This window comes from Lepus europaeus, chromosome 4 (assembly GCF_033115175.1).
Source record: "Lepus europaeus isolate LE1 chromosome 4, mLepTim1.pri, whole genome shotgun sequence".
NCBI lineage: Eukaryota > Metazoa > Chordata > Mammalia > Lagomorpha > Leporidae > Lepus > Lepus europaeus.
The window spans coordinates 19,523,769-19,547,549 of record NC_084830.1 but is presented as its reverse complement, the minus strand read 5'-3'; the positions used below and the strand labels follow the sequence as shown (position 1 = coordinate 19,547,549).

Below are 23,781 nucleotides of genomic sequence, written 5' to 3'. Positions count from 1 at the left end.
TTCAGCTAAAAAATGAAGGAAACAGCAGCTTCACACATTGTACTGTGCGCTGCCTCAGAAACTGTCCCTGGGCTGACGAGGCTGCAGATCATCGGGTCCCAGCCTGCTGTGCAAGCCACTTCCCGAGCATATTCTGTGGAGTGCTAATAACTACTCTACTACTAAAGTGAGGGGTGGTCAAATAAGTATTGGAAACACTGTCTTAACGTTAGGTCTTTTCCTTGCAAGTTTGCACCTTGCAAGATATTATACTTTGTGAATCTTAAGAAAATGTCCCAAACTTATTTTACAGGCTATTTTACAGAGTACCCTTATGGAAATGCTGACTTAAATGAATTGAAGTCACACTTGAGACAATCCAAAAGAACTTCATCTGTTATTCCTCTCACACAATGTTAAATGGGTACACGTGAGGGCCTGGTCCTATTCCAAAAACTAGGAACAGTGGAAGGTGGAGACTGTTCAACAGCAGTCTCTTAACCAGTTCTCCCAAAATATCCCACTTTAATAAGTTTTTGTCCACCATGTAAAACTGGGCTCTTTTGACTCCCTTTCAGAGTGTTGAAAACACAAGAATTGTTGAATCTTACCCATCCCCTAGAAATTCATGACCTTGGCTGTACATTAGAATCGACTTGAAGAGCTTTGTAAAAGTACCAGCGCCCAGCTGCCTTGGTGATAGATTTCACTGGTTTGTTGTGAGGCCTGGACATCAGTTTGCTTTAAGCAATTGTAATATGCAGCCAGGATTGCAAGCAAGCGACCTAGACACTTGGATACTGTAAATGGGTTTATATGTGCTGTGTGTATGTGTACACAGTCTGACCTTGTTTCTGAAACTTACAACTTTTTCTAAGATAATTGAAGAAAATTTGGACCAAGCTGAACAAGCATGCCTAAATACTGACTGGCAGATTCAAACTTTATATAAACAAAAATGTGATGATTTACAGCGAGATGAATGTTACCAGGAAGTAGCCAAACTCCTTCAGGAAAACAGGAGGAAAGAAATAGAGGTATTAAAAGCAATGATGGAGGAGGAAGCCATGAAGGTAGGAGTAGTGTTAGAAGTTTTTACTATTAACCATTTAGATTTTGAAATAGCATATAAGTCAAATGAGAAAAATATGAAGCCAAGTAATTTTTGTTGAAAAGGTAATAGTCTAATTTACTATATGTTTCTCAGATAAGTTGCCTAAACTGATGCTGCCTAAAAATAACCAGGCATCTTTCTCATTTCTATCAGTGTAACTGGACTTCTCAGCCTCCCTGATGGGTTCTGGCTGATTGGATAATATTAATTCTTGAATTTACCTAATTCTTTATACTTAACCATGTAAGTGATTTTGATTATGTAGAAATTATAGATAGCTGCCAATATTAAAACCCAAAATAGTAGTACCTGTACGCGGGATAGAATTGTTCCTTTTCTTTCTTTCTTTCTTTCTTTTTTTTTTTTTTTTCCTGAGAAACTCTGCAAGTAGGTAGTCCGGGGTTAAGCATGCCCCCAAGGTCATCAGCACCATGACCTCCTTAGTCGCTGCTGCACTTCTTCTAGTGTATGGCTTTCACTCTCAAGGACACCTTACCCTCCAAGTGACTGCTGGAGTTCTGGCCATCACATCTACATTCCGATAGGATGAAGGCATGCCAAAGTGTTCTATCTCCCGTCAGCATCAGCTCCTTTCCAAAGGCGTCCCATATCATATTTCTAGCTGGGAAAAAAAGTGATTTTGTGCAGGGAGTTGTCATCCCAGGTACAATTAAGATTCTATTCCTGCAACTTGAGTTGGAAGAGGCCATTCTGGTCTCAAAGTGGAGGTAAAACTGCCACCCAGTCGCCCCCAGCCCGACTCTGGCCATCATCACTGCCGCCATGGGGGGGGGGAGGGCCATGATCCAAAGCAACCAGAGCAGTTGAGGAAACTGTTGATTGGTGTTCTGAGCTTTGAAACTACAGATGGTGGCTGGAGAGAACATTTTGAGAAATGGGGCACACTCACAGATTGTGTGGTAATGAAAGACCCTCAAACGAAACATTCCAGGAGCTTTGGTTTTGTGACTTACTCTCGTTGAAGAAGTGGACGTAGCAATGTGTGCTTGACCACACAAGGTCGATGGGCGTGTGGTGGAGTCAAAGAGAGCTGTTTCTAGAGAGGATTCGGTAAAGCCTGGTGCCCCTCTCACAATGAAGAAGGTTTTTGTTGGTAGTGTGAAAGCAGATACAGAGGAATATAATCTGAGAGACTGCTTTGAGAAGTATGGCAAGATTGAAACCATGGAAGTTAATGGAAGACAGGCAGAGTGGGGGGAGAAAGAGGATTTGCTTTGGTAACTTTTGATGATCATGATACAGTTGATAAAATTGTGGTTCAGAAATACTTGACTGTTAATGGGCAGAGTTGTGACGTGAAAAATGGCCTTTCTCGACAAGAGATGCCGTCTGCTGCTGGATCACCAAGAGACTGCGGAGCGGGACCCGGCAGCTTTCTGTGTCAGGGAGGAAACCTCGGAGGTGGTGGAGGTCATTTGGGCTGCGGTGGAAACCTCGGTGGACGAGGAGCTGTGAGGTGGGGTGGTGGCAGCAGAGGAGGCTCTGGGGGAGGGACGGTGGTCACAGTGGTTTTGGAGACGGTGGCAGCTCCAGAGGTGGCCCTGGTTACAGCAGCAGAAGAGGCTGTGGTGGTGGATCAGGCTCTGGAAACCACACTGGTGACGATGGACAGAGGAGGAGGATTCGATGGTCACAACGGAGGAGGAAATTTTGGAGGTAACGGAGGCGGTGGAGGAAACTAAGATGATGTTGGTAATTATCCTGGACTACAGCAATCACATCACCTACCCGTGAAGGGGGCAGTGTTGGGGGAAGAAGCTCGGGCAGTCCCGTGGAGGTGGAAGTGGTGGCTGTGGGAGCAGAAGGTTCTGACACCAGCAGAAAAGGACTGCGGTTCTCGGCAGGAGAGAGCGCGAGGAGTTGTGAGCAACGCCGCGGGTTACTTTGAGACAGTCGTCCCACACGCATTAGAGGAGCTGTAAGAACCTGCCGCAGAAGAAACGATGGTCCAGTCAGAAAAGTGACTGCAGCTCAAACAGGAAAGCCCTCTGCTCAGGGCTGTCCTAGCCACAGTTTGCAAAAAGTGTAGCTTTTGATTAATGCAGTGTGGTGCCAATTAGGTGTACATTCCTGAGTTCTTTTATCGGTTGTAGCTTTGTCTTCTCCTTTTCTTTACATTACATCAGGTATATCGCCCTGTAAACTGTGGTAGTGGTACCAGGAATAAAAAAATCAAGGATTTTTTAACTTTTCAAAAAAAAAAAAAAGATTTTATTCCTAAAGAAGAATTAGAATGGATTGTTGAAGAGGCAGCTAAGAATAAATGTCACACATACGTACTCTTGGTTGATCGTCCCAACAGCTCTGTGATCTATCCTTTGTAGAGATTATCCGATACACCATGGACTTTCTAAAGACACAGCAAAGCTGGGGAGAGTTCAAGGTCATGATAACTGGCTTTGTTATCGCTCGTGTGCTGTGCCAGTGTCTGTTCTAAAAGTGTGCCTCTTACAGTCAATTGCTGTCAAGTTGCTATTCCATGTTCCTTTTCCTGCTCCCCCATCCCTGAGGCCTGGGGCTGCGTCTTCTAGCCCTTTCCTTCAAGGACCAGGAAAGGAGGTCTTGAGGAGGGTGGAGGAGATGTCAGAACACCCAGGCTGTTCTCAGGCAAACTGGGGTCCACCTGGCTCTTGAAGAGGGGGGGGATTGCTGCTGAGGACTGACCTGTCTGGTGTGGCTGCGTGCTACATAGACAGAGCCCTGGTAAGCACCTGTCACACAGGAGAAGTCCTTTTTGTCTGGTGTTCTGTCTTCTCAAGCTAACTTGACTGCTTTGTGGCCTTGGGGAATGGCTTACACCACAGAGAAGGACCTCTGCGGTCTGTCCTGGCCCTCATATTCTGTCATTCTTTAAAGATTCTGTTAAGTTTTGTTTTAATGCAATGGTATTTCTGTAACATGTAAAAATCATATGTGTGCTTCCATGTAAAAGCTATAACATTTGTAGAATATTGGCAAATTTTAGGAGTTGTATTTTAATTTTATTATTCTAGTCACCCTCTGATCGAATTGAAGGTAATTTTATTTTTATTTTTTCACTTTATGGAGAAGAAAGTAGGAGCTACCCAAAATCAGTTGACTGCCCTCTGGTCATCCTGTGTACCAGATCTGGATAAGAGTTTATTCTCTGAATTTTGTAGACTTTATTCTTAAAGCATACCATTCAAAATAATTGCCATTAATTCAGAACTCCGTCTCCTGAGGTTTGACACTAAAAGTGAACGGAAATGTACTGTTATTTGAGCAACACTAGGAACCCGCACATGTGCTTCCTGGCACTCGGAGGTCCTGAGTGGTGCCTGAAATGAGCCTCCACGTTCACCTTGTGCCAGCACGGGCAGCCCCGTCCCCAGAACACCCAGCAGGTGCTGGGGAGCTGAAAGGCGAGTGGGAGAGCGAGCAGGCGGGGTCCTGCCTGTAGGTACTTGCATTGCCACAACTCTGATAGACTCTTTCCCCACCCCCACCACCTTCTTGTTTTTTAGTGGAAGGAAGCTGAGGAAAAGGAGTTTCATTTGAGATCAGAAAAGAAAGCTTCTGCCCTTTCTGATGCGTCTAGAAGGTGGTTTTTAAAGCAGCAGATAGGTGCTGCGTTAGCACATGCTGAAAACCCATCTCCTAAAGGTGAGTGGCCGTCATTCTCCCTCCGGCGTTTCAGATGGATGCTTCTGTTGAAGAAATTCTACATGTGTATTCTGGCACTTTTATTCAAATCATTGCTCCACTGGAAAAGGTTTTCACATGACCATTTGCTTGGTAGGGAAGAGGGAGCTGAGGAGATGGGACTGTTAACAAAACAGCTCCCGTGGGGCTGGTGCTCTGGCTTAATGGATAAAGCCACCACCATCCCATATGGGCGCCAGTTCGAGACCCGGCTGCTCCACTTCCAATCCAGCTCTCTGCTATGGCCTGGGACAGCAGTAGAAGATGGCCCAAGTCCTTGGGGCCCTGCACCTTTGTGAGAGACCCGGAGGAATCTTCTGGCTGCTGGCTTCAGATCAGCACAGCTCTGGCCACTGCAGTCAGTTGGGGAGTGAACCAGCAAGTGGAAGACCTCTCTCTCTCTCTCTCTCTTTCTCTCTGCCTCTCCTTCTCTCTCTCTGTAACTCTTTCAAATAAATAAATAAATCTTTTTTAAAAAGAAAAAAAAAAATAGCTCCCATGTAAAAGGTAACCTATAGAAAAATTGACACTTCGACATGCAATGACTTTGAACAGTATGTATGTGTGTGTACACACACACACACTATTTGTTGACCTCTTAGTGTAGAGTTAATCCTATGTGTATAAAGTTAATTGAAAATAGATGTCAGTAAAAACTAAGAATGGGAATAGGAGGGGGAGGAAGCAGAGGGGTGGGAGTGGGAGTGGGAGGGTGGGTACGCTGGGAAGAATCACTAGGTCCCAAAAGTTGTATTTATGAAATGCATGAAGTTTGCATTCCTTAAATAAAAGGTTTCTGGGGTGGGGGTGGGAACAGCTCCAGTGAAGAGAAGGGCCACAAGCGTCCTGTAGCTCTGTGTACTCCCTGGTCCCATGGCCCTGGATGTCTTCAGCTAAAGTGAGATTTGTACCAAGTGCTGTTTCTCGTTGACTTTAGTAGAACTCTGTGCTTTGCCAATGGCTCTCCTCAGAACAATAGTATACTGAAGTACCACGAGGAAAGTTCTGGGATTGATCAGACTTTTCATTCTTATGCAAGGCTTATAGTGACATCTACTGGAAAATCAAAATTACAGCTTAAAATTCTAAAACAGTACAGATGCAGGGAACTTGGATTGACTGTATTTTGTACTGTTGCAATCATTTATACTGTAATATGCATTAGTTTTCAAAGTAACAACTTTACTGACAGAATCACATGCCGTACAATTCACCTGATTAAAGTATATGGTTGAAGATCTCTGCTATGGCCCGGGAAGGCAGTGGAGGATGGCCCAAGTGCTTGGGCCCTGCACCCGCATGGGAGACCAGGAGGAAGCACCTGGTTCCCAGCTTCGGATCGGCACAGCGCTGGCCGTAGCGGCCATTTGGGGGGTGAACCAACAGAAAAAGAAGACCTTTCTCTCTCTCTCTCTCACTGTCTAACTCTGCCTGTCAAAAAAAAAAAAAAAAGTATATGGTTGAATGGTACTGTATTCCTGTTTACTAGGAAACATTCAGAATTTTGCAACCACCATCATCAGCAATTTTAGAACATTTTGATGCCCTAAAATAAACCTTATGCCCTTTAGCGGTCACTCTCCATTTCCCCCTACTGCCTCCCAGCCCCTGGAAACCAATGGAGACTTTTCTGTCTCCAGATTTGCCTGTTGAGGAAGTTTCGTAAGGGTAGAATCATACGATACGTGATTTTTTTTGTCTGGCTTCTTTCAGTCGGCATTGTGTTTTGGGTCCCACTATGCCAGGCGTAGTGTCTGTCAGTACTCATTCCTTTTCATTACCAAGTCACAGCCATCCTGTGGGATCCCGTCTCTTTGTCCATTCATCAATTGATGGACATTTGTTTCCACTTTTTGCCTTTTTTTAAGAAAAGATGTATTTATTTCAAAGTCAGAGTTTTAGAGAAAGAAAAAGAGACAAAGAGAAAGAGATATCTTCCATCCATCTGCTGGTTCACTCTCCAAATGGCTGCAACAGCAAAGGCTGGGACAGGCTACAGCCAGGAGCCAGGAGCTTTTTCCAGGTCTCCCATGGTGGGAGGTAGGGACCCAAGCACTTGGGCCATCTTCTGCTGCTTTCCCAGGTGCATTAACATGGAGCTGGATTGGAAGTGAAGCGGCCAGGACTTGAATCAGTACTCATGTGAGATGCTGGCCCCACAGGCAGAGGCTTAACCCACTTCACCACAACACCAGCCCCACACTTTATACCTTTCATGAATAGTGCAGCTATTCTACATTTGAAAAGTAAAAAATGGGATGTCGCTATGGCGCAGCGGGTTAACACCCTGGCCTGAAGTGCCGGCGTCCCATATGGGCACCAGTTCGAGACGCGGCTACTCCACTTCCAGTCTAGCTTTCTGCTGTGGCCTGGGAAGGCAGTGGAGGATGGCCCAAATCCTTGGGCCCCTGCACCTGCATGGAAGACCCGGAGGAAGTCCTGGCTCCTGGCTTCGGATCGGCACAGCTCTGGCCGTTGTGGCCAATTGGGAAGTGAACCATCGGATGGAAGGCCTCTCTCTCTCCCTGCCTCTCCTCTCTCAGTGTAACTCTGACTTGCAAATAAATAAATCTTTTAAAAAAATGAAAAGTAAAAACAGATTTTAAAAAGTAGGATTTTATTATATTTTTTAAGATTTATTTATTTGAGGGCAGAGTTATAGAGACTCTGAGAGGGAGAGGGAGGGAGGGATCGTCCATCTGCTGGTTCACTCCCCAAGTGGCCACAACGGCCAGAGCTGGGCTGATCTGAACCCAAGAGCTTCTTCCGGTTCTACCATGCAGGTGCAGGGGCCCAAGGACTTGGACTTGGGCTGTCTTCTGCTGGCACCCATATGGGATGCCAGCACTACAGGTGATGACTTTGCCCACTATGCCACAGTGCCAGCCAAAGGTGCTATGATTTTATAATTAGGCATTTAATTATGCCTACTTTTGAACCACTCATTACCTCTCATATTGAGATCTAGCCATCCTAAATTCGTGCTACAAAAAGGATGAGCCTGGCAGACCTTATACCGAGTTAAAGAAGACAGATCCATAAAAGGCCTCAAATATCGTCCGTTCATGTGGGATCTCCCAAGCTGGCAAGTCTGTCAAGGTAGAAAGTAGATCAGTGGCTGCCTGGAGGGGCTGGGACGGTGACTGCCAGTGGACATGGGTTCTCTTAGCAAGATGAAAATGCTCTAAAGCTAGTGATTTTATAACTCTGTGAATATACTAAGGACACTGTCTCTTTTTTTTAAGTGACATTAGTAAACGCTGTTGCCAGGTAGGGCCATTGGACCAGGTTTCAAAGTTACTGGGCCTGAGGAGGTGGCATTTCTGATGAGAAGAATTGGATGGTGCGGTACAGGGGCACCAGACTGGGTGACAGGAGCCCTGGTCCCAGTCCCAGCTTGATGGTGAATGAACGCCGGAGTTTTCAGTAAACTTAGCTGCAGCCACCACGCTGTAGGCCTCTGCTTAGTTTACTTAAACAGTTGGCGTCTCGTGTGTTCCTGCCTGGTCTTCCTGCTTCCCTTATCACTGAGATGTGGAGGGGATTGATGAAGCATGGGGGGTGACGCTGGGTAAGCGGGCCGCCATGCTGACTGCGTTAAGGTTTGAAGTGGTTCTCGCCTGTCGCTGGTTCTGATGAGCTGCGTTCTGCTGTGACTAGGCCCGCTCTGGCCAAAGCCGTGGTGACCAGCTTCTGACACCCCTGCTTCTCAGTGAGGCTTGCTCGTCACGATGCTTCCAGTGAATGGGATCTGCACCAGAGCTGTTTGTCAGATGTTTGTTCTCGCTAAGTTTTTACAGTGGGTTATGGGCAGATGTTTGGTGCAGCGGTTTGAGGCCCTCAAGCCCCGTACTGGAGTCTGTGTTCAAATCCTGGCTCTGGTCCCGGCTCCAGCTCCCTGCTAACGCACACCCTGGGAGGCCAGGTGATGGCTCAAGTGGTTGAGTCCTTGCCACCCACACAGGAGACCCAGATGGAGTTCTGGCCTTCTGGTGTCCGCCTGGCCCAGCCCTGGCCGTTGTAGGTATTTGAAACACTGAATAACAAATAAATAAAATATATAACCCAGAAGTTCAGCTCCTAATTCTAACCATACTCCCCTTTCCTTTTGAATCATGACTGCCTTCTTTTTAAGAAAATTATTGTATTTTTAGATTTTTGATTAAGATGTAATATTTGTACAGTGTAATATTTCACCGTATAGACAGAGTGTAAGCCAGTCACACCAGGCGGCTAGGGCCTGGCATTGCGGCATAGCCGGTGAAGCCACAACTTGCAGCACCAGCACCCTGTACTGCGGTGCCAGTCCCAGTCCTGGCTGCTCCGCTTCCAGCCCAGCTTCCTGCTGCGGCACCGGGAAAGCAGCAGCGGATGGCCCCGGTGCTTGGGCCCCTGCCACCCGCACGGGAGACCAGCCTCCGCCATGGCAGCCATTTTTGGAGTGAACCAGTGGATGGAAGATCTCTCTCTGTCTCTCCCTCTCCTCCTTTCTGTCCTTCTCTGCCTTTCAAATAAAGAAAGAAAGAAATCTTGACAACACAAAGGGCAGCCCTCTCCACCTCCACTCCTCTCACGATGGGAAAGCAGGGGTCCTCAGCGCTCCTTAGACATCCTCACTCATGGAAGGGCTGTTCGGGAACAGAAGGCTTTCTGCCCGCTCCCTCACGTCCTGTCTCCTCGTTTCTGGCAGAAGTGTCCAGGTGGCGCGGTGAGCAGGGCGACCTCGGCTGTCTGCCTAGGAGCTCACAGGCAAACATGTCTGACATGGACTGCTCCGCAGAAGGTAAGTTGGTCGGCCGGGAAGAGTGCTCCGAGACGTAGACGTAGTGCTGTTGACATTCAGGCAGAGTTGTGGCTTCCAGGACGCCAGTAGCTTGTTGATGCCGCGTCCCAGGCCAGAGGAGCCCCTCAGTGCAGCCGGGGGAGCATCAGCGGACCCCGGGACCGCCGCTCGGGTCGGCACCTGCGCTCTGCCTCCCAGATCGCGGGCCGAGGCGCTGCCAGGAGACGTTAACGATAGGAGATTGGGAACTCCTTTCCCCTCCTTGGGAAAAGAGCTCAGCGTTGTTCTCAGTGTCTGTATTCTCGTACTGCTCATCGGGGCCGGGTCCTTCCAGCAGCCACAGAGACTGTGCACCTGCTGCCCGTGCCGGGAAGCCCGCCCACCGGCACCACGGGGCTTCTTGGCGCCCCGCTGACTCTTGACCACCCCCCAACTGGGTGCGCTGGGCAGTTTTGTTAGGGGTGCGTGTGTGTGTGTGTGTGTGTGTGTGAGTTTGGAAAGCACAAGCTGAAGCTGGCTTACAGAAACAGCCCTAGCAGCCCATCCAGGAGCAGCGCTCCTGGTAACGCACGCCGTTCCTGGAAGGGAGAAGCGGCTTCCTGGGCAAGGCCGCTGCGTTAATGAGGCCGGACTGAGGCCTCTGAGCGGGGTAGAAGAGCGAACATCTAGATGAGGGCCCAGAGAAGCTCCATGAGAAGGGTGTCTTCTGACAGGTCGTGGGGTGACAGTGGTGTGAAATACTCGTGGGGTCGTTTTTTATGCACACATCAATTCTGTATCAGAAATGATTTTAACCGAAAATCACTGGTGAGTCGGATGAAGCACAAGACATATGCGGCTGTGCTCTCTCCGGAACTTAATGTCAGAACTTACGTTTTCACCCGATGATTCTAAATGTAAAATGGCGTGGGGGACATCTGTTAAGCTTAAGTTACTTGGCAGGACAACAAAATACATAAAAGTCGTAGGCCTTTGGGAGGGAAATATTTCCAAACATTGAAGTTGACCATTAGAATACGTAACTAAATTTCATAGAAGTGTATTTTTAAGGTGCTTCCCCACTCAAAAAAATTTTTTTTTTACTTAACCTCTCTAAATGGCTGCGGAGCAGCTGTTACACTTGGATCCTCTGTTGGCTGCTGCTGAAAGCATTTGATTTCTGGGATTATCAGGGAGGGAGCTGGGGTACGTGAGTCACACAGTGTTGTGACGTGGATGTCGTCGCTCCTGGCCGGTGGGCGTGCAGCAGGGAAGCTCCGTTTGGAACAACTCACAGGCGCTCTGCAGCGAGCCGCGTGCCTCTCAGATCGTTTGTAGATTCAAAATGCTAACATCCAAAAGCAGGTCCGTTCTTGGCATTCATGCAGCTCAGCAAACATTGGCTTGTAGGGGGAGCCCCCAGGGCCAGGTCATCTGTTGGGATTTTTGTTCAAGTTTGGTGGATGGGATCTTTCATCACTGGTTTTTGGAGCACACTTACCTTTTAGAGGGAGGGTGATGGCATTACCAGTATCCAACAGCTCAGCTGCCGTGACTTTTAAATTTTGTTTTCAAGTTCTTTTAACTCGAAATGCAGTCGAGTGGGACAGCTCGGAGCAGAATGTCATGAGGAAAGTGCGGAACCTCCGCCAGAGACTCTCCGCCCAGGCTCGGGGCAGGCGCCAGGCCCCTCGTCTGCTGGCCACGTAGAAGACGTGGCACCTGAGCCAGCCGGAGAGAGAGTCGCCTCGTTTGTAATCAATGACACTGATTTTTAGCCTATTTATTTTACACTCCTATGAAGACCAACCTTTTGTATAGAAAAATCTGTCCATAAAAATTATGTGTTCTATTTGATACCTTTCGGCTTGTAAATGGCTCCTTGAACCTTTCATAATAAAAATTTTTTAGCGACTACTCAAGCTGTGTTTGGCTTTCAGTGTACAAGGATAGCGTAAACTTCCGTGACCTTGGGGGATGGGTGTTTATTATCAGAATAAATGAGGACATAAAGAACAGGAAACCCGCTCAACAACCAAACACGCAGGCCAGAGAGGTCTCAGCAGCGACCGTGAGACCCGTGAGCGGTCACGGTGCGGAGGGGCCTGGACCCCAGCCCTCCTGGGCGCCCAGCAGCAGGGAGGCCTCTTTGCCGGTGACCCCTGCACTCAAGACGTGCACAGGTCTCCACAGCCTGTCCTCCGGGCAGCATCAGCTCCCCCCCCACACACACACACACCTCTCAGCTCCACCACTGGCCGCTCGTGACCTCACCAGCCTCATCCTCCCCCTCGCTTTGGGACTGAATGTGCGGTTAAATAAGGGCACGCACACAGAGTTCCGCACTCAGTGCTGGGCCTGTGCTAAGTGCGCAGCACACAGGCTGCTCGCCGGGCACACAGCGTAGTCTTAGAGTGGAGCAAGCACTTGCAGGAAGCAAAGTGCTCCTTGTGCCCAAGACGCTGGATCCTGTAGTAATCTGCTGTCGCACGAGGCCCCGGCTCCCCAGGGCCCTGTCCTCAGCCCGATTTTCCTCACCTCCCCAGCTGGTTCCGACCGCCTCCTCCGGGCCAGGCTGCTGCGTGTGCCAACAGAAGTCGCAGGCCATGAACTAAGGGGACCTGAAAGCATTCTGGTTCCAGAGCGCTGTGACAGCCTGACACATGAGCTGTCCAAGGGCGCTTGAGAACGTTCTGCAGTGGAATTCAAGAAGTGGGGCTTCCTTTATGAATCCGGGAGCCCTTGGCAGAGATTCTGGATGTGACGTGGAATCTCCGCGTATCATCCTGGGTCCGGGCAAGAGTCAAACCACACGCTGACATAACAGGGGGACCTTTAGATAAAGCCTAACTATAAAACAGGATCGGGGAGCAACTGTAAAGCCACAAAGCGAAATCAGGGGGACCTAGGACAGAGCCGGCGTTAAAGGACAAGGCCGGGCTGGGGTTGTGAAGTCAGGAGGAGTCAGTGTGCTTCCTCCTTGGCGCACGGCTAGGGCAAGAGCACCCCAGGCTGTCCCCACGCACCCAGGAGAAGCACTGAGCAGCCAAGAAGCGCAAAACGCTGGAGCGAGGACGAGGAGGTCCATTTCTCCTGCGACGTCGCTCTAGCGCCCTCTAGCGACAGTTTAACAAAACGCACACCAGCCTGGACGTGGTGGGGAAAAGTCCAGGCCTTTACAAGGTACAGACAAGTGGACTTGGAGGTGAGACGAGCCAGTAACCGGCACACACGAGCACCTGGCGGGAGCTCTGCAGCTTGCTTGCTTGCCTGGCAGAGATCGGACTCACGGTTGGCTTTTATTTAGCAAGCTTAAGATGCCAGGATTTCCCGGGCGTGCAGGTAGCCAAAGGCTTAGGAATGTAGGAGTGGATCTATCACAGCAGGTGCTCTGGGCCCCAGTGACTCTTCAAGGCCCTGCGTGCAAGGCCCGCAAACCTGAAAGCCCCCTGGAGGCTCTGCTGGCTGCAGGGGACGGCAGGAGATGCCACCCCCTGAGAGGCCCCGTGATTTCGGGGGGGGGGCGGGGGACAATGAGATTCAAACAAAGATCAAACAGATAAGCCGCCTAATAGACAGAACAGGAAAGACTCCAGACCTGCTGGCCCCAGACCTGAACCACAATGCAGAGTCCTGCTTGTCACCCCAGGCTTGAGGTCAGTCCCAGGCCCAAAGCCTCCCACCGAGCACTGCGGGCTGCAGGCCGGCCCCTCACCCCCGGTCGGCCAGAGCTCACAGGTCCAGCAGGAACACACACGGTGGGGGTAGCTTGGACCGAGACAGCCGATTCCCCCGGGATACGCCCGACCGCAGCTCACAGGTGCCTGCCCGAAGGTTCTTTCCGCGGGATTCGCTCACTGCGTCCCGCCCATAAGCCTTCCTCCAGCAGCGGACCCTTTATCTTCCGCCCCAAACTTAACAACGCCAAATAAAACCGGATGAGAGCGAACAAAAGTATTGTGCCCCGTGTGAGGATCGAACTCACGACCTTCAGATTATGAGACTGACGCGCTACCTACTGCGCTAACGAGGCACCTACTCGCGTTTGTCGCCCGGGAGATAATGAGGCTAGTAAGGGCGTGGTGCGCATGCTCAGAGTCCTCGCTCTCCCTCCTCTTCACGGTGCTTCTGGCCCGGGACGCGGGATGGTTCCGGCCAGTCCTCCGGCCCCGCCGCCCTTCTCCGCCCGCCACTCTGCCCGGGCAGCGGGGACCCAGGAGAGTTCGCGGGCGGAGGAGCCGCCGCCTCGCGGGGCTGGGGTGCGGGCGCCGCTGTCCCGGGGAGGACAAGGGAAAGCCTGCCCCCTGCTGGGCTCTGGGCGCAAACCCAGGACCCCCACGGCCGTGGGGAGCCCGCGGAAGGGCCCTGCCCGCCGCGCGGCCGCGGTGGGCAAAGGCTTCCTTTAAAGACTGAAGTTTGGTTTTTGGCGCAGGGCGACGGCGCAGACAACCAGGGCTTCGCGGGAGCCCGCGCCGTCGCCCGCCAGGGCCGCCAGGGGTCGCTGTGCCCACAGCGGCGGGGCCGGGGTCTCTCGCGGAGAGACTGTGGAAGCCGGCGGGACCCGAGGGTCGCGGGGCTGGGGGCGCACAAATACGGAGCCTCCGTCTTTCACAGGCGCGCGCGCCCGGGCTTCAGGGACGTGCCTGGGCCTGCAGTCCCCCGAGTCACCTGTCCAGGCGCGGGACAGCAGCCTGGGCCGCAGCACAGTCCTCGCCCTAAAGGTCCCCTTTTGGGTGGAAATCTAACGGTTTCGGGGACGTTCTCCCTGGGGCGCACACGCAGCTGGTGTCTGATGGAGCTTAGATTCGATCAGGCAGGCAGGCCCATTTCACAGAGGGGAGAGTGTGTCCGTGTGTTGGGAAGCGGGCGCAGGCCAGGCTGAGCAGGGTAACCCAATGGACACCTGTACAGAGGCGTTCCTCTCCCGTGGTGCCCGGGCAGGGAGACCCCCGAGAACCCCAGGATACAGAACAGGGGTGAAAATACAGACAGCGGAGACACGCGGAGACAGCAGGACACACGCCAGGGGACAGCAGGTGGACACCCAGGAGGAGGCGACGGCCCCTGCTCACCGAGGAGAGACACCCCCCCCCCCCCCCGCGACACCTTGCCCTTGGCCTCCGGAGCTGCGGAGGAAACATTTGTGTTGCTGGAGTCGCCCCGGGTCGCAGCAACACGGCTGTCTGCCCAGTGAGTGACAGATCCTGCCGTGGGCATCCTGGGCTGTGCATTCGACGACAAGGAAGTGCGAGGAGTTTGTGAGAGCCAGGCCGTTGGCAGCTGCCACGATCCAGCACTTTCCTTGCACCCCCTCCTCCCACTGCGCCTCACTTCCCATCCCCCAAGGCCCCTGGCTCCACCTGGGCTCCGCACCTGGCCCCAGCCCAGCCCATTGTTCCACACAGGGGCTCTCTGTCATCACTGGAGGCCTGGCTGGGCGAGCCGGTTCCCGAATCCACGCACACTGTGACTTCCTTCTCCTACCCAGTTCTCTCTGCTTGAAATTCAAAGCCAGGGGGAGGGGGCCAAGAGGCTGGGGGGCAGGCAGGAGGCTGGGGAGAGAGGCCCTCTCAGCGGCCTCTGTTCTGTGGGTGCTCAGGGCTCAGCGAAGCCTTCCCAGGCCTGGCGTCCCTCCCAGCCAGGGCTCGGAACGTGGCAGGTTTGGGTATGGGCCCAAGTGTCTCATCTCTAGGTTCTGGCCCGGAAAGCCGGGCTGGGCAAGCTGGCGGAGGCCTCGGGAGCCCCAGGGCAGAGGCCGAGGAGGAGGTCCCCTTCAGACGTGCCCCGCGGGCAGCAGCCAGATGCTCCTGTCACCTGTCCAGGGCAGCGAGGCCGCGGTCCCCACCTCCACTCTGGCGAGGGAAGGGGCGCCGTGAGTCAGCCTGTTGATGTTGGAAGCCACCAAGAGGCATGCTGTGAGCTGTGCTGACGCAGCTCGGTGAGGAAGGCTGGCCCCCCGCTGCCACCCAGTGGCCCCTGGGGGGCTCCGCCGCCTCCAGACCCGTGACAAACCTTGCTCTGACCTTGCCGGTGTCCTGCTTAACAACCAGGGTCGCTGCACCTGACCCAGAGACCGAGGCCTACTCCTCACCCCACCTTGGCGCCCCCTTCTCCCCCCAGCCAATGGCTGCTCTCCTGCTGGTCCCCAGTGTGACCTCAGGAGGAGGGCTGACAGCAGAGGCACATTCTCACGCTCCCCCCACCCCCTGCACGCCCTTCACCTCCACGAGGCTCATTGACGCCAGGACTTGTCAGGACTGGAGCTGATTCATTCTGTGTCCCCAGCTCCTAGTCTAAGTATCCACTTTCTAGTTCCCAGGTGTGTGGGCTGTGACTCCCATAACCAGGTGGGCAAGGGACGGACACTCAGGCCACTGCCCGCTCTCCGTACACTGGATGGGAGGACCTCCCAGCACCCTCCCACAACGCCCCTATACCCGGTGGGGGGGGGTGTGGTTCTGGGGAGCTGGGACTGCCCCTTCCAGCTTCAGACCTGAGAGAGGGCTCTGATTTTGCCTGAGTTCCAGCAGGTGTGACAACAAGGGCTGGGGTCGCAGTGCAGTGGGTATCTCTCACCCAGGCTGTGCTGGGACACAGGCCCTGAGGCCCCTCTTTCCCAGGGCTCATGGCAGTTCTCACCTGCAGTGAGCCGGCTGTGCAGGGGCTGAGCCGCCTGTGAGCCAATCCTTGCCGAGCGTATCACCAAGATCTATTCCCGCACCTGTATTTCAGACACAGCGCCTGTGCCTCAAATTGCACAATGGCATTAGGGCAAAGTTGCATCATCAGTGCCCAATTTAAGGCTTAGAGGCTTCTATTAACTTGGGCAACAGTCTGACGGCCAAAGGGAGAAAGTCCAACTGCAAAGCAGCACTTACTGGGGGGCTCAGACCCCCAAAGGGCATTGATGTGCAAACCCAGACACCGCAGCACTCAGCCACACACACACACAACAGGTGCTCACTCAGCCTTTGCGGGACGAGTGTGTGAGTATTTGATGTTCTGAGTCTGTGAGTCCATTTATATTCAGACTGTGTCCCTACTTCACACACACACACACACACACACACAGGTCTGTGCTCACGGAGAGCAAGCAAGGACCTGGCCCAGTGAACTGATCCAGCCTTACAGAATTTCTTCACCACAGCCAGAGCGGGTGTGAGCTGGAACCTTCTGGAATTTTGCTTTAGCAAAGTTAACAGTTAACAAACTGCAGTTAGCAAACGTGGGAGAAGGGACCACAGCCCACTTGGTCCACAGCAATGGCTTACGCTGGTTCTCTCTCTCTTTAAAAGGCTTATTTATTTATTTATTTATTTTTGAAATGGAAGCTGGCGCCGTGGCTTAACAGGCTAATCCTCCGCCTTGCAGCACCAGCACACCGGGTTCTAGTCCCGGTCGGGGCACCGGATTCTATCCCAGTTGCCCCTCTTCCAGGCCAGCTCTCTGCTATGGCCCGGGAAGGCAGTGGAGGATGGCCCAAGTGCTTGGGCCCTGCACCCCATGGGAGACCAGGAGAAGCACCTGGCTCCTGCCTTCGGATCAGCGAGATGCGCCGGCCATAGCGGCCATTGGAGGGTGAACCAATGGCAAAAGGAAGACCTTTCTCTCTGTCTCTCTCTCTCTCACTATCCACTCTGCCTGTCAAAAAAAAAAAAAAAAAAAGATTTATTTAAAGAAAAGGAGAGACAGGGAGAGGAGGAGAGAGAGATGGAGATCTCCCACCTACTGGTTCACTCCCCAACAGCCAACTCTGGGCCAGGCCAACCGAAGCCAGGAGCCTGCAGCTCCATCCGGATGGCAGGTACCCAAGCACTTGGGTCATCTTTTTGCTGCTTTCCCAGGCCCGTTAGCAGGAAGGTGGTTTGGGAGTGGAGCAGCCAGGACTCGAACCAGACCTCTGATAAGGGGTGCTGACTCAACTGACTCAAAACACCAGCCCTTCTCTTCTCTCTTGGGACATGGACTGCTGGAAGGTGACCAAAAGTTCATGGGTTATCTGCCAAGTGCTGCGATGGGCTAGCCATGGGGATTAAATGGGTGGATGGGGAATTGGTTCCTCCCTCACTAACAGACATTAAGTAGGTAAACAAACACATAAACAAATTATGGTTAAGTGCCGTGAAGGAGGTAGCAAGAGTTGACACCCAAAGGGTGGGTTCTTTGTGGGAATTGCTTCTAAGTTGCTGAAAAGACTTTCTGGCATGAGCCAATTTCTTTCTTTTCTTTCCTTTTTTTTTTTTTTTAATTTATTTATTTGAAAGTCAGAGTTACACAAAAATAGAATGAGAGGCAGAGAGAGAGAGAGAGAGGTCTTCCACCTGCTTGTTCACTCCCCAATGGCTGGAGCTGCGCCAATCCGAATCTAGGAGCCAGGAGCTTCTTCCAGGTCTCCCACTGGGTGCAGGGGCCCAAGCACCTGGGCCATCTTCTACTGCTTTCCCAGGCCATAGCAGAGAGTTGGATCAGAAGTGGAGCAGTTGGGACTCGAACTGGCACCCATATGGGATGCTGGCACTGAAGGTGACAGCTTTACCCACTACACCATAGCACCAGTCCCAGTGAGCCACTTTTGATGCTCCTTCCTTTACCATTTGGTCTGCCACCTTCTGACACCACCCACTCTCGGCTGTGGGTGTGTATTGGGGGCAGGAGTCCCTAGTTTCATGGAGTCCCTAGTTTTTTTGTTTTTTTTTTTTTTTTTGACAGGCAGAGTGGCAGTGAGAGAGAGAGAGAGAGAGAGAGAGAGAGAGAGAGAAAGGTCTTCCTTTTTGCCGTTGGTTCACCCTCCAATGGCCGCTGCCGCCGACGCATCACGCTGATCTGAAGCCAGGAGCCAGGTGCTTCTCCTGGTCTCCCATGCGGGTGCAGGGCCCAGGGACTCTGGTTTCCTGCAGAGAGCTGGACTGGAAGAGGCGCAACTGGGATAGAATCCGGTGCCCCGACCGGGACTAGAACCCGGTGTGCCGGCGCCGCAAGGTGGAGGATTAGCCTGTTAAGCCACGGCGCCGGCCAGTCCCTAGTTCTAATGCCCTTGGGATCTTCACAGTGAGAATACCTCCAAGGGGTGGGCGTTTAGCCTAGCTGTTGACATTCTGTCCCGTATCCAAGTACCTGGGTTGGTTCCCAGCTCCAACTCCTGACTCCAGCTTCCTGCCAATGCAGACGCTTGGAGGCAGGAGCAATGGCTCAGGTAATTGGACCCCTGCCAACCACAAGGCTGCCACTCCAGCCCTGCTCTCTCGGACATTGTCAGCGTTTGGGGAATGAATCGGTAGATAGGAGGGCGCTCTCTCTCTCCCTCTCTCTAATAAACTTTTGGAAACTTTATAAAACCTGTTTTCAAAAAGCTTATACTATATGATTCCATTCATACGATGTTCTGAGCTAGGCGACACTTTAGGGGCAGGTAACGATTGGCAGTTGTTTGGGGAACGGAAGGTGATGGAGGGGCCTGGGGAATCTTCGGTCCTGATGGACATGTTCTGAATCTCCATCCTGGGAGTGGCTAGGATGTGGGAGAAGTGGGGTCTAGTTTTAATCCAGGTCCTTGCCTTTTATTTACAAAGCATTTTAAGCACAGCCACATATACAGCGCACAAAGAGATAACGTTTATTTAGAAGCTAAGGAAACAGACACACAGAGTGTGCCAAGAGAGAAGGGGGTGGGGGAAGAGAAGTGGAGAGGGAGGGGGCACCCTCACACCTCCTTTTATGAGGCCACCTGGGATTTACGACACCTCCATAACATTCCACACATGTGCATGAATGCACATATTTACACGGGATCCTGGGAAAGGCGACGTTCTGACAGGCACATAGGATGGACCTCCATGGGGCGGGGCCCTGTGGTCTGTGACCTCAGCTCAGCTAGTACCTTATCCCACACCCGTCAGGCGACTGTGCTTCTCACAGTCCACAAAGTACCCCGGCAAGGTGCGCTTTCTTGCTTCTGAGCTCTACCTGAAGCTTTTAAACGCTTCTGCGTTTTTCCTAACCCACCAGTGGGAACGCCCATGTTCTGCGCATGTCAGAAATCTCAACCTGCACAGTGGGGAATCCGAAACAGGAAACCAGAGCCCCAAGGGTTTTCTAGCTGGGCCCCTGGGAATCGAGCTGTGTTTCTGCTGGGTGCTGAGGATGGCCCTGGAGAGGCCGCCCCCTGAAAAGCAACAGCAGACGACCCTGCGGGTGAGCGGGTGGGTGACGGCGTGGGTGACGCCTACAGTGTCTGCCCGGACAGCCTGGCCCAATCCGGCTCCCACCCTGATGCCCCCGCCTGCTGGCAGAAGCACAGCTGCTGGCTCCTGGCCCTGCCCCGCCTTCACTGAGCTGATTTCATGTAGAAAGGATGGATTGGTGTTGACAGGGAGCTGCTTACCCATCCAATTAATTATGCCAACTCATTTTCAAGCAAATTGCGCTTCTCGGGTCACCGGATGCTGAGACTATGATCTTCACGCTGCTTCGGCCCTGAGGTGGGAAGTGGCAGCGAGAGGGTCAGGCAGGCCCCCTCCTCCAGGCTCGAGGGCCGTGGCCCGGCTCTCAGCCCCTGGCTGCCCCTGCACAGGTTAGTCGTGGACGGGCAGTTAACAAAATGTGATTCTGAACTGGATTCTTCTGCTGTAAAGGACGCATTGGGCGCAAGGGGCAGAACGTGCATGGGATATGGGGATTAAGTGATGACGACGATGGCCACTGTTGATTCCTGGTTTTGCTCTGGGTTGTGGTTGTAGCACAGTCGGTCCTAGCTTGTAGCAAGCACAGACAATCCCTCCTGTCTGTGGAAGCTGGCCTCTGACTGCGGCCCCTAGCCATTTATTCACTCCCCTACCAAGCAGTACTTTAGGCCTGTGGCCATGCCAGCCCCTAACCGGAACAGGCTCTGCAGGTGGCAAGAAGCTAAGCCACGCCAAGCCCGGCACCACCCTGCACCAATGCTCACAACCTACATGCGGACATTCTCCATTACGCCAGCAACTGCAGATCTGGCCCCCTGCAGGGGCGAGGCCTCTGGGGGCAAACATAGCCCCACTCTGCCACGGGGCCCCTGAGCCGTTTACTGAACCCCCGGGGCCTCGATGTCCCCACCCGCTAATGCATCACAGGACTGTCCCAGGATGCACAGTGGCTGCCGTGGGACCTCCTCTGTGGCACTGCTGCTGTGTCCTCAGCACCATCCCACAGAGAGAAATCTCTCGAGTGTTACCCCTTCATGGACTCACCCCCAAAAATACTTTTTTTCAATGGGGCCGGTGTTATAGCATGGCAGGTTAAGTACAGCAGGTTAAGCTGCTGCCTGCAGCCCCTGTATCCCATGTGGGCTCTGGTTTGAGTCCCAGCTGTTCAATCACACTCGAGCTCCTTGCTAATCACCTGGGAAAGCAATGGAAAATGGCCCAAGTGCTTGGGGCCCTGGCACCCATGTCAGACACTCCGATGAAGCTTCTGGCTTCAAGCCCTGGCCATTCAGCCACTTGAGGAGCGAACCAATGGATGGAAGACCTCTCTCTCTGTCTCTCCCTCTCTCTAATGCTGACTTTCACATGAATAAATAAATCTTTGAAAAAAAAACAATCAACAGCTTCTTGAAACCGTGCAGACACAGAACGAAGACTTGCCTTTCTTCTGAGCTGTGGGAGAGCCAGCTGCCTGCAGAAGGCACCATCTCCCCGAACGCTTTTCTTGTGTGTTTCCTACAGGCTAGAACTCTCTCCTACAAACTGCGACCCAACCAGCCAAATCAGGAAACCAGCGGTGGCCATCACGGCCATTGAATTCTCGCATCCCACGCAGGTTGTGCCAGCTGTGCCCAGCGTGACGTCGGCAGCGCAAGAGTCGGGGTCCGCATCACACGTTGCAGAATCACAGGGGCCCCGTGCTCGCCTCCCTCCTGGACCAGCTGCCCTGAACCCCGGGACTTCCCTGGCTTCGGTGCTTTGGAGCAGAGATGGCAGCCACTTTGTGCGCTGTCCTCCGCTTGGCTTCCTGCGATTGTTTCATAATTAGATCCAGGTCATGCAGCTTTGCCAGCAACGTCGTGGGGCTGATTCTGTGACCCTCTCCTTGCTTCCTGCTCTGGCAGGATTTCCACTGGTCCCGCTGTGGGTGGGGGTCCCTTTGATCATGTGATTAAGGTGATGTCTGCCATCTTTCTCTGTTGCAAAATTTCTTGTTGCCCCTCACTTCCCAAAAAAAAAAAAAAATTTGCTTGGTTGACAGGCAGAGTGGCAGAGAGAGGGATAGAGAGAGAAAGAGGGGGAGAAAACCTTCCTTCCACTGGTTCACTTTCCAAATGCCACAATGGCTGGTCCATTGAAGCCAGAAGCCTGGAACTCCATCCAGGTCTCCCGTGGGGATGGCAGGAACCCAGGTACTTGGGCCATCTTCCACTCCCTTCCCCGGCGCATTAGCAAGAAGCTGGATCAGAAGTAGAGCAGCTGCCACTCAGATACAGGATGCCAGCATTACAAGTGTTGGTTTAACTCCTGTGCCACAACTCTGGCCCCTTTGCTGGCCCGTTGTAACTATTAAATTACTAATGGGTAGTTTATGTGAAACAATTTAAATACTACAATCTTGAGGCCTGTGCTGTGACAAAGCAGGTTAAGCAGCTGTCTGCAGTGCCGGCATCCCATTTGAACACTGGTTGGAGACCCGGCTGCTCCACTTCTGATCCAGCTCCCTGCTAATGCCCCTGGGAAAGCAGAAGAGGATGGCCCAAGTGTTTGGGCCCTGCCACCCACATGGGAGATGCAGATGAAGCTCCTGGCTCCTGGCTTCGGCCTGGCCTAGGACCCTGGACACTGTGGCCATCTGAGGAAAGAATCAGCAATGGAAGATCTCTCTGTCTCTCCCTCTCTTTGTAATTCTGACTTTCAAATAAATATATAAAAACCTGAAGAAAATTCCATTCCTTCCCAAAGTTGCAAGATAGTTATTGATATCAGTATGGATTCATGGTCCCTACTGTATTTAATGTATTTGCTCCTTACTTTGATCCTCAAATTGTCCGAGATTGGCTGGTGGGAGCCCCTTCTGTTCGCTGCTGCTTTTTGACACATTCTCATCTTTCCTTCTTTTTTTTTTTTTTTTTTTTGAGATTTATTTTTATTTATTTGAAAGTCAGTCCATCCACTGGCTCACTCCCCAGATGGCCACAACAACCAGGACAGGACCAAAATGAAGCCAGGAGCTTCTTCCGGGTCTCCCACGCGGGTGCAGGGACCCAAGCACTTGGGCTATTTTGCACTGCTTTCCCAGGCACATTAGCAGGGAGCTGGATGGGAAGAGGCGCAGCTGGAGCTTGGTGCCCATGTGGGATGCTGGTGTCACAGAGCGGGATTAGAAGACACCTCTTAACCCTCTGCGTCACAACACCTGGCCCTCCTGTTGTGCTTGGAATTCCTCACTCTGACAGTGAGAAGCCTGGTTTCCACCTCCTTAAACTATGTACCTGCTTGATCAGTGCCCCTGTAAGTAGCCAATCTGCCACAGCCACCCCACCCAGCTTGAGTCCTGATGACCCATCACAGGCTGCCCCACACCGGGCTGGACGCCCTGCCTTGGTTCTGATTGCCCCCTGGGAGGACGCCCCCTCACACCCCCTCCCAGCCCGCTCAGCACCTCCGCACCCCGCCTGGGCTCGGATGCCCTGCCTTGGTTCTGGTGCCCCCTGGGAGGATGCCCCCTCACACCCCCTCCCAGCCCGCTCAGCACCTCCGCACCCCGCCTGGGCTCGGATGCCCTGCCTTGGTTCTGAGTGCCCCCTGGGAGGACGCCCCCTCACACCCCCTCCCAGCCCGCTCAGCACCTCTGCACCCCACCTGGGCTCGGATGCCCTGCCTTGGTTCTGAGTGCCCCCTGGGAGGACAGCCCCTCACACACACACACACACACACACACACACCAGGCCCGCTCAGCACCTCTGCACCCCACCTGGGCTCGGATGCCCTGCCTTGGTTCTGATTGCCCCCTGGGAGGACGCCCCCTCACACCCCCTCCCAGCCCGCTCAGCACCTCTGCACCCCACCTGGGCTCGGATGCCCTGCCTTGGTTCTGGTGCCCCCTGGGAGGACGCCCCCTCACACCCCCTCCCAGCCCGCTCAGCACCTCTGCACCCCACCTGGGCTCGGATGCCCTGCCTTGGTTCTGGTGCCCCCTGGGAGGACGCCCCCTCACACCCTCCTCCTGGCCCGCTCAGCACCTCCACACACCCCCTGGGCTCTGACACCCCAGCTGC

General features: G+C 52.9%; 1 protein-coding gene, 1 non-coding gene and 1 pseudogene across 5 annotated transcripts in view; 2 read left to right on the top strand and 1 right to left on the bottom strand.

The window, feature by feature from the left end:
- TBC1D31 (TBC1 domain family member 31) overlaps positions 1-11,449 on the top strand; it is a 64,091-nt gene extending 52,642 nt beyond the window's left edge. For 3 of the 4 annotated variants that reach the window (XM_062188041.1, XM_062188043.1, XM_062188044.1), the window contains 4 exons: positions 858-1,052; positions 4,600-4,738; positions 9,468-9,560; positions 11,116-11,449. In XM_062188041.1, the coding sequence (XP_062044025.1) occupies positions 858-1,052; positions 4,600-4,738; positions 9,468-9,560; positions 11,116-11,249 (561 nt within the window). In that variant the 3' untranslated portion in view covers positions 11,250-11,449. The remainder of the gene's footprint in view (positions 1-857; positions 1,053-4,599; positions 4,739-9,467; positions 9,561-11,115) is intronic. The other variant, XM_062188042.1, reaches the window with a different exon arrangement.
- LOC133758153 (heterogeneous nuclear ribonucleoprotein A3-like) lies at positions 1,525-4,581 on the top strand (annotated as a pseudogene).
- A 2,050-nt stretch (positions 11,450-13,499) lies between the features above and the next one.
- On the bottom strand, positions 13,500-13,572 carry TRNAM-CAU (transfer RNA methionine (anticodon CAU)). The gene has a single exon. It is a non-coding gene; the product is annotated as a tRNA-Met (tRNA).
- Between the last annotated feature and the right edge of the window lie 10,209 nt (positions 13,573-23,781).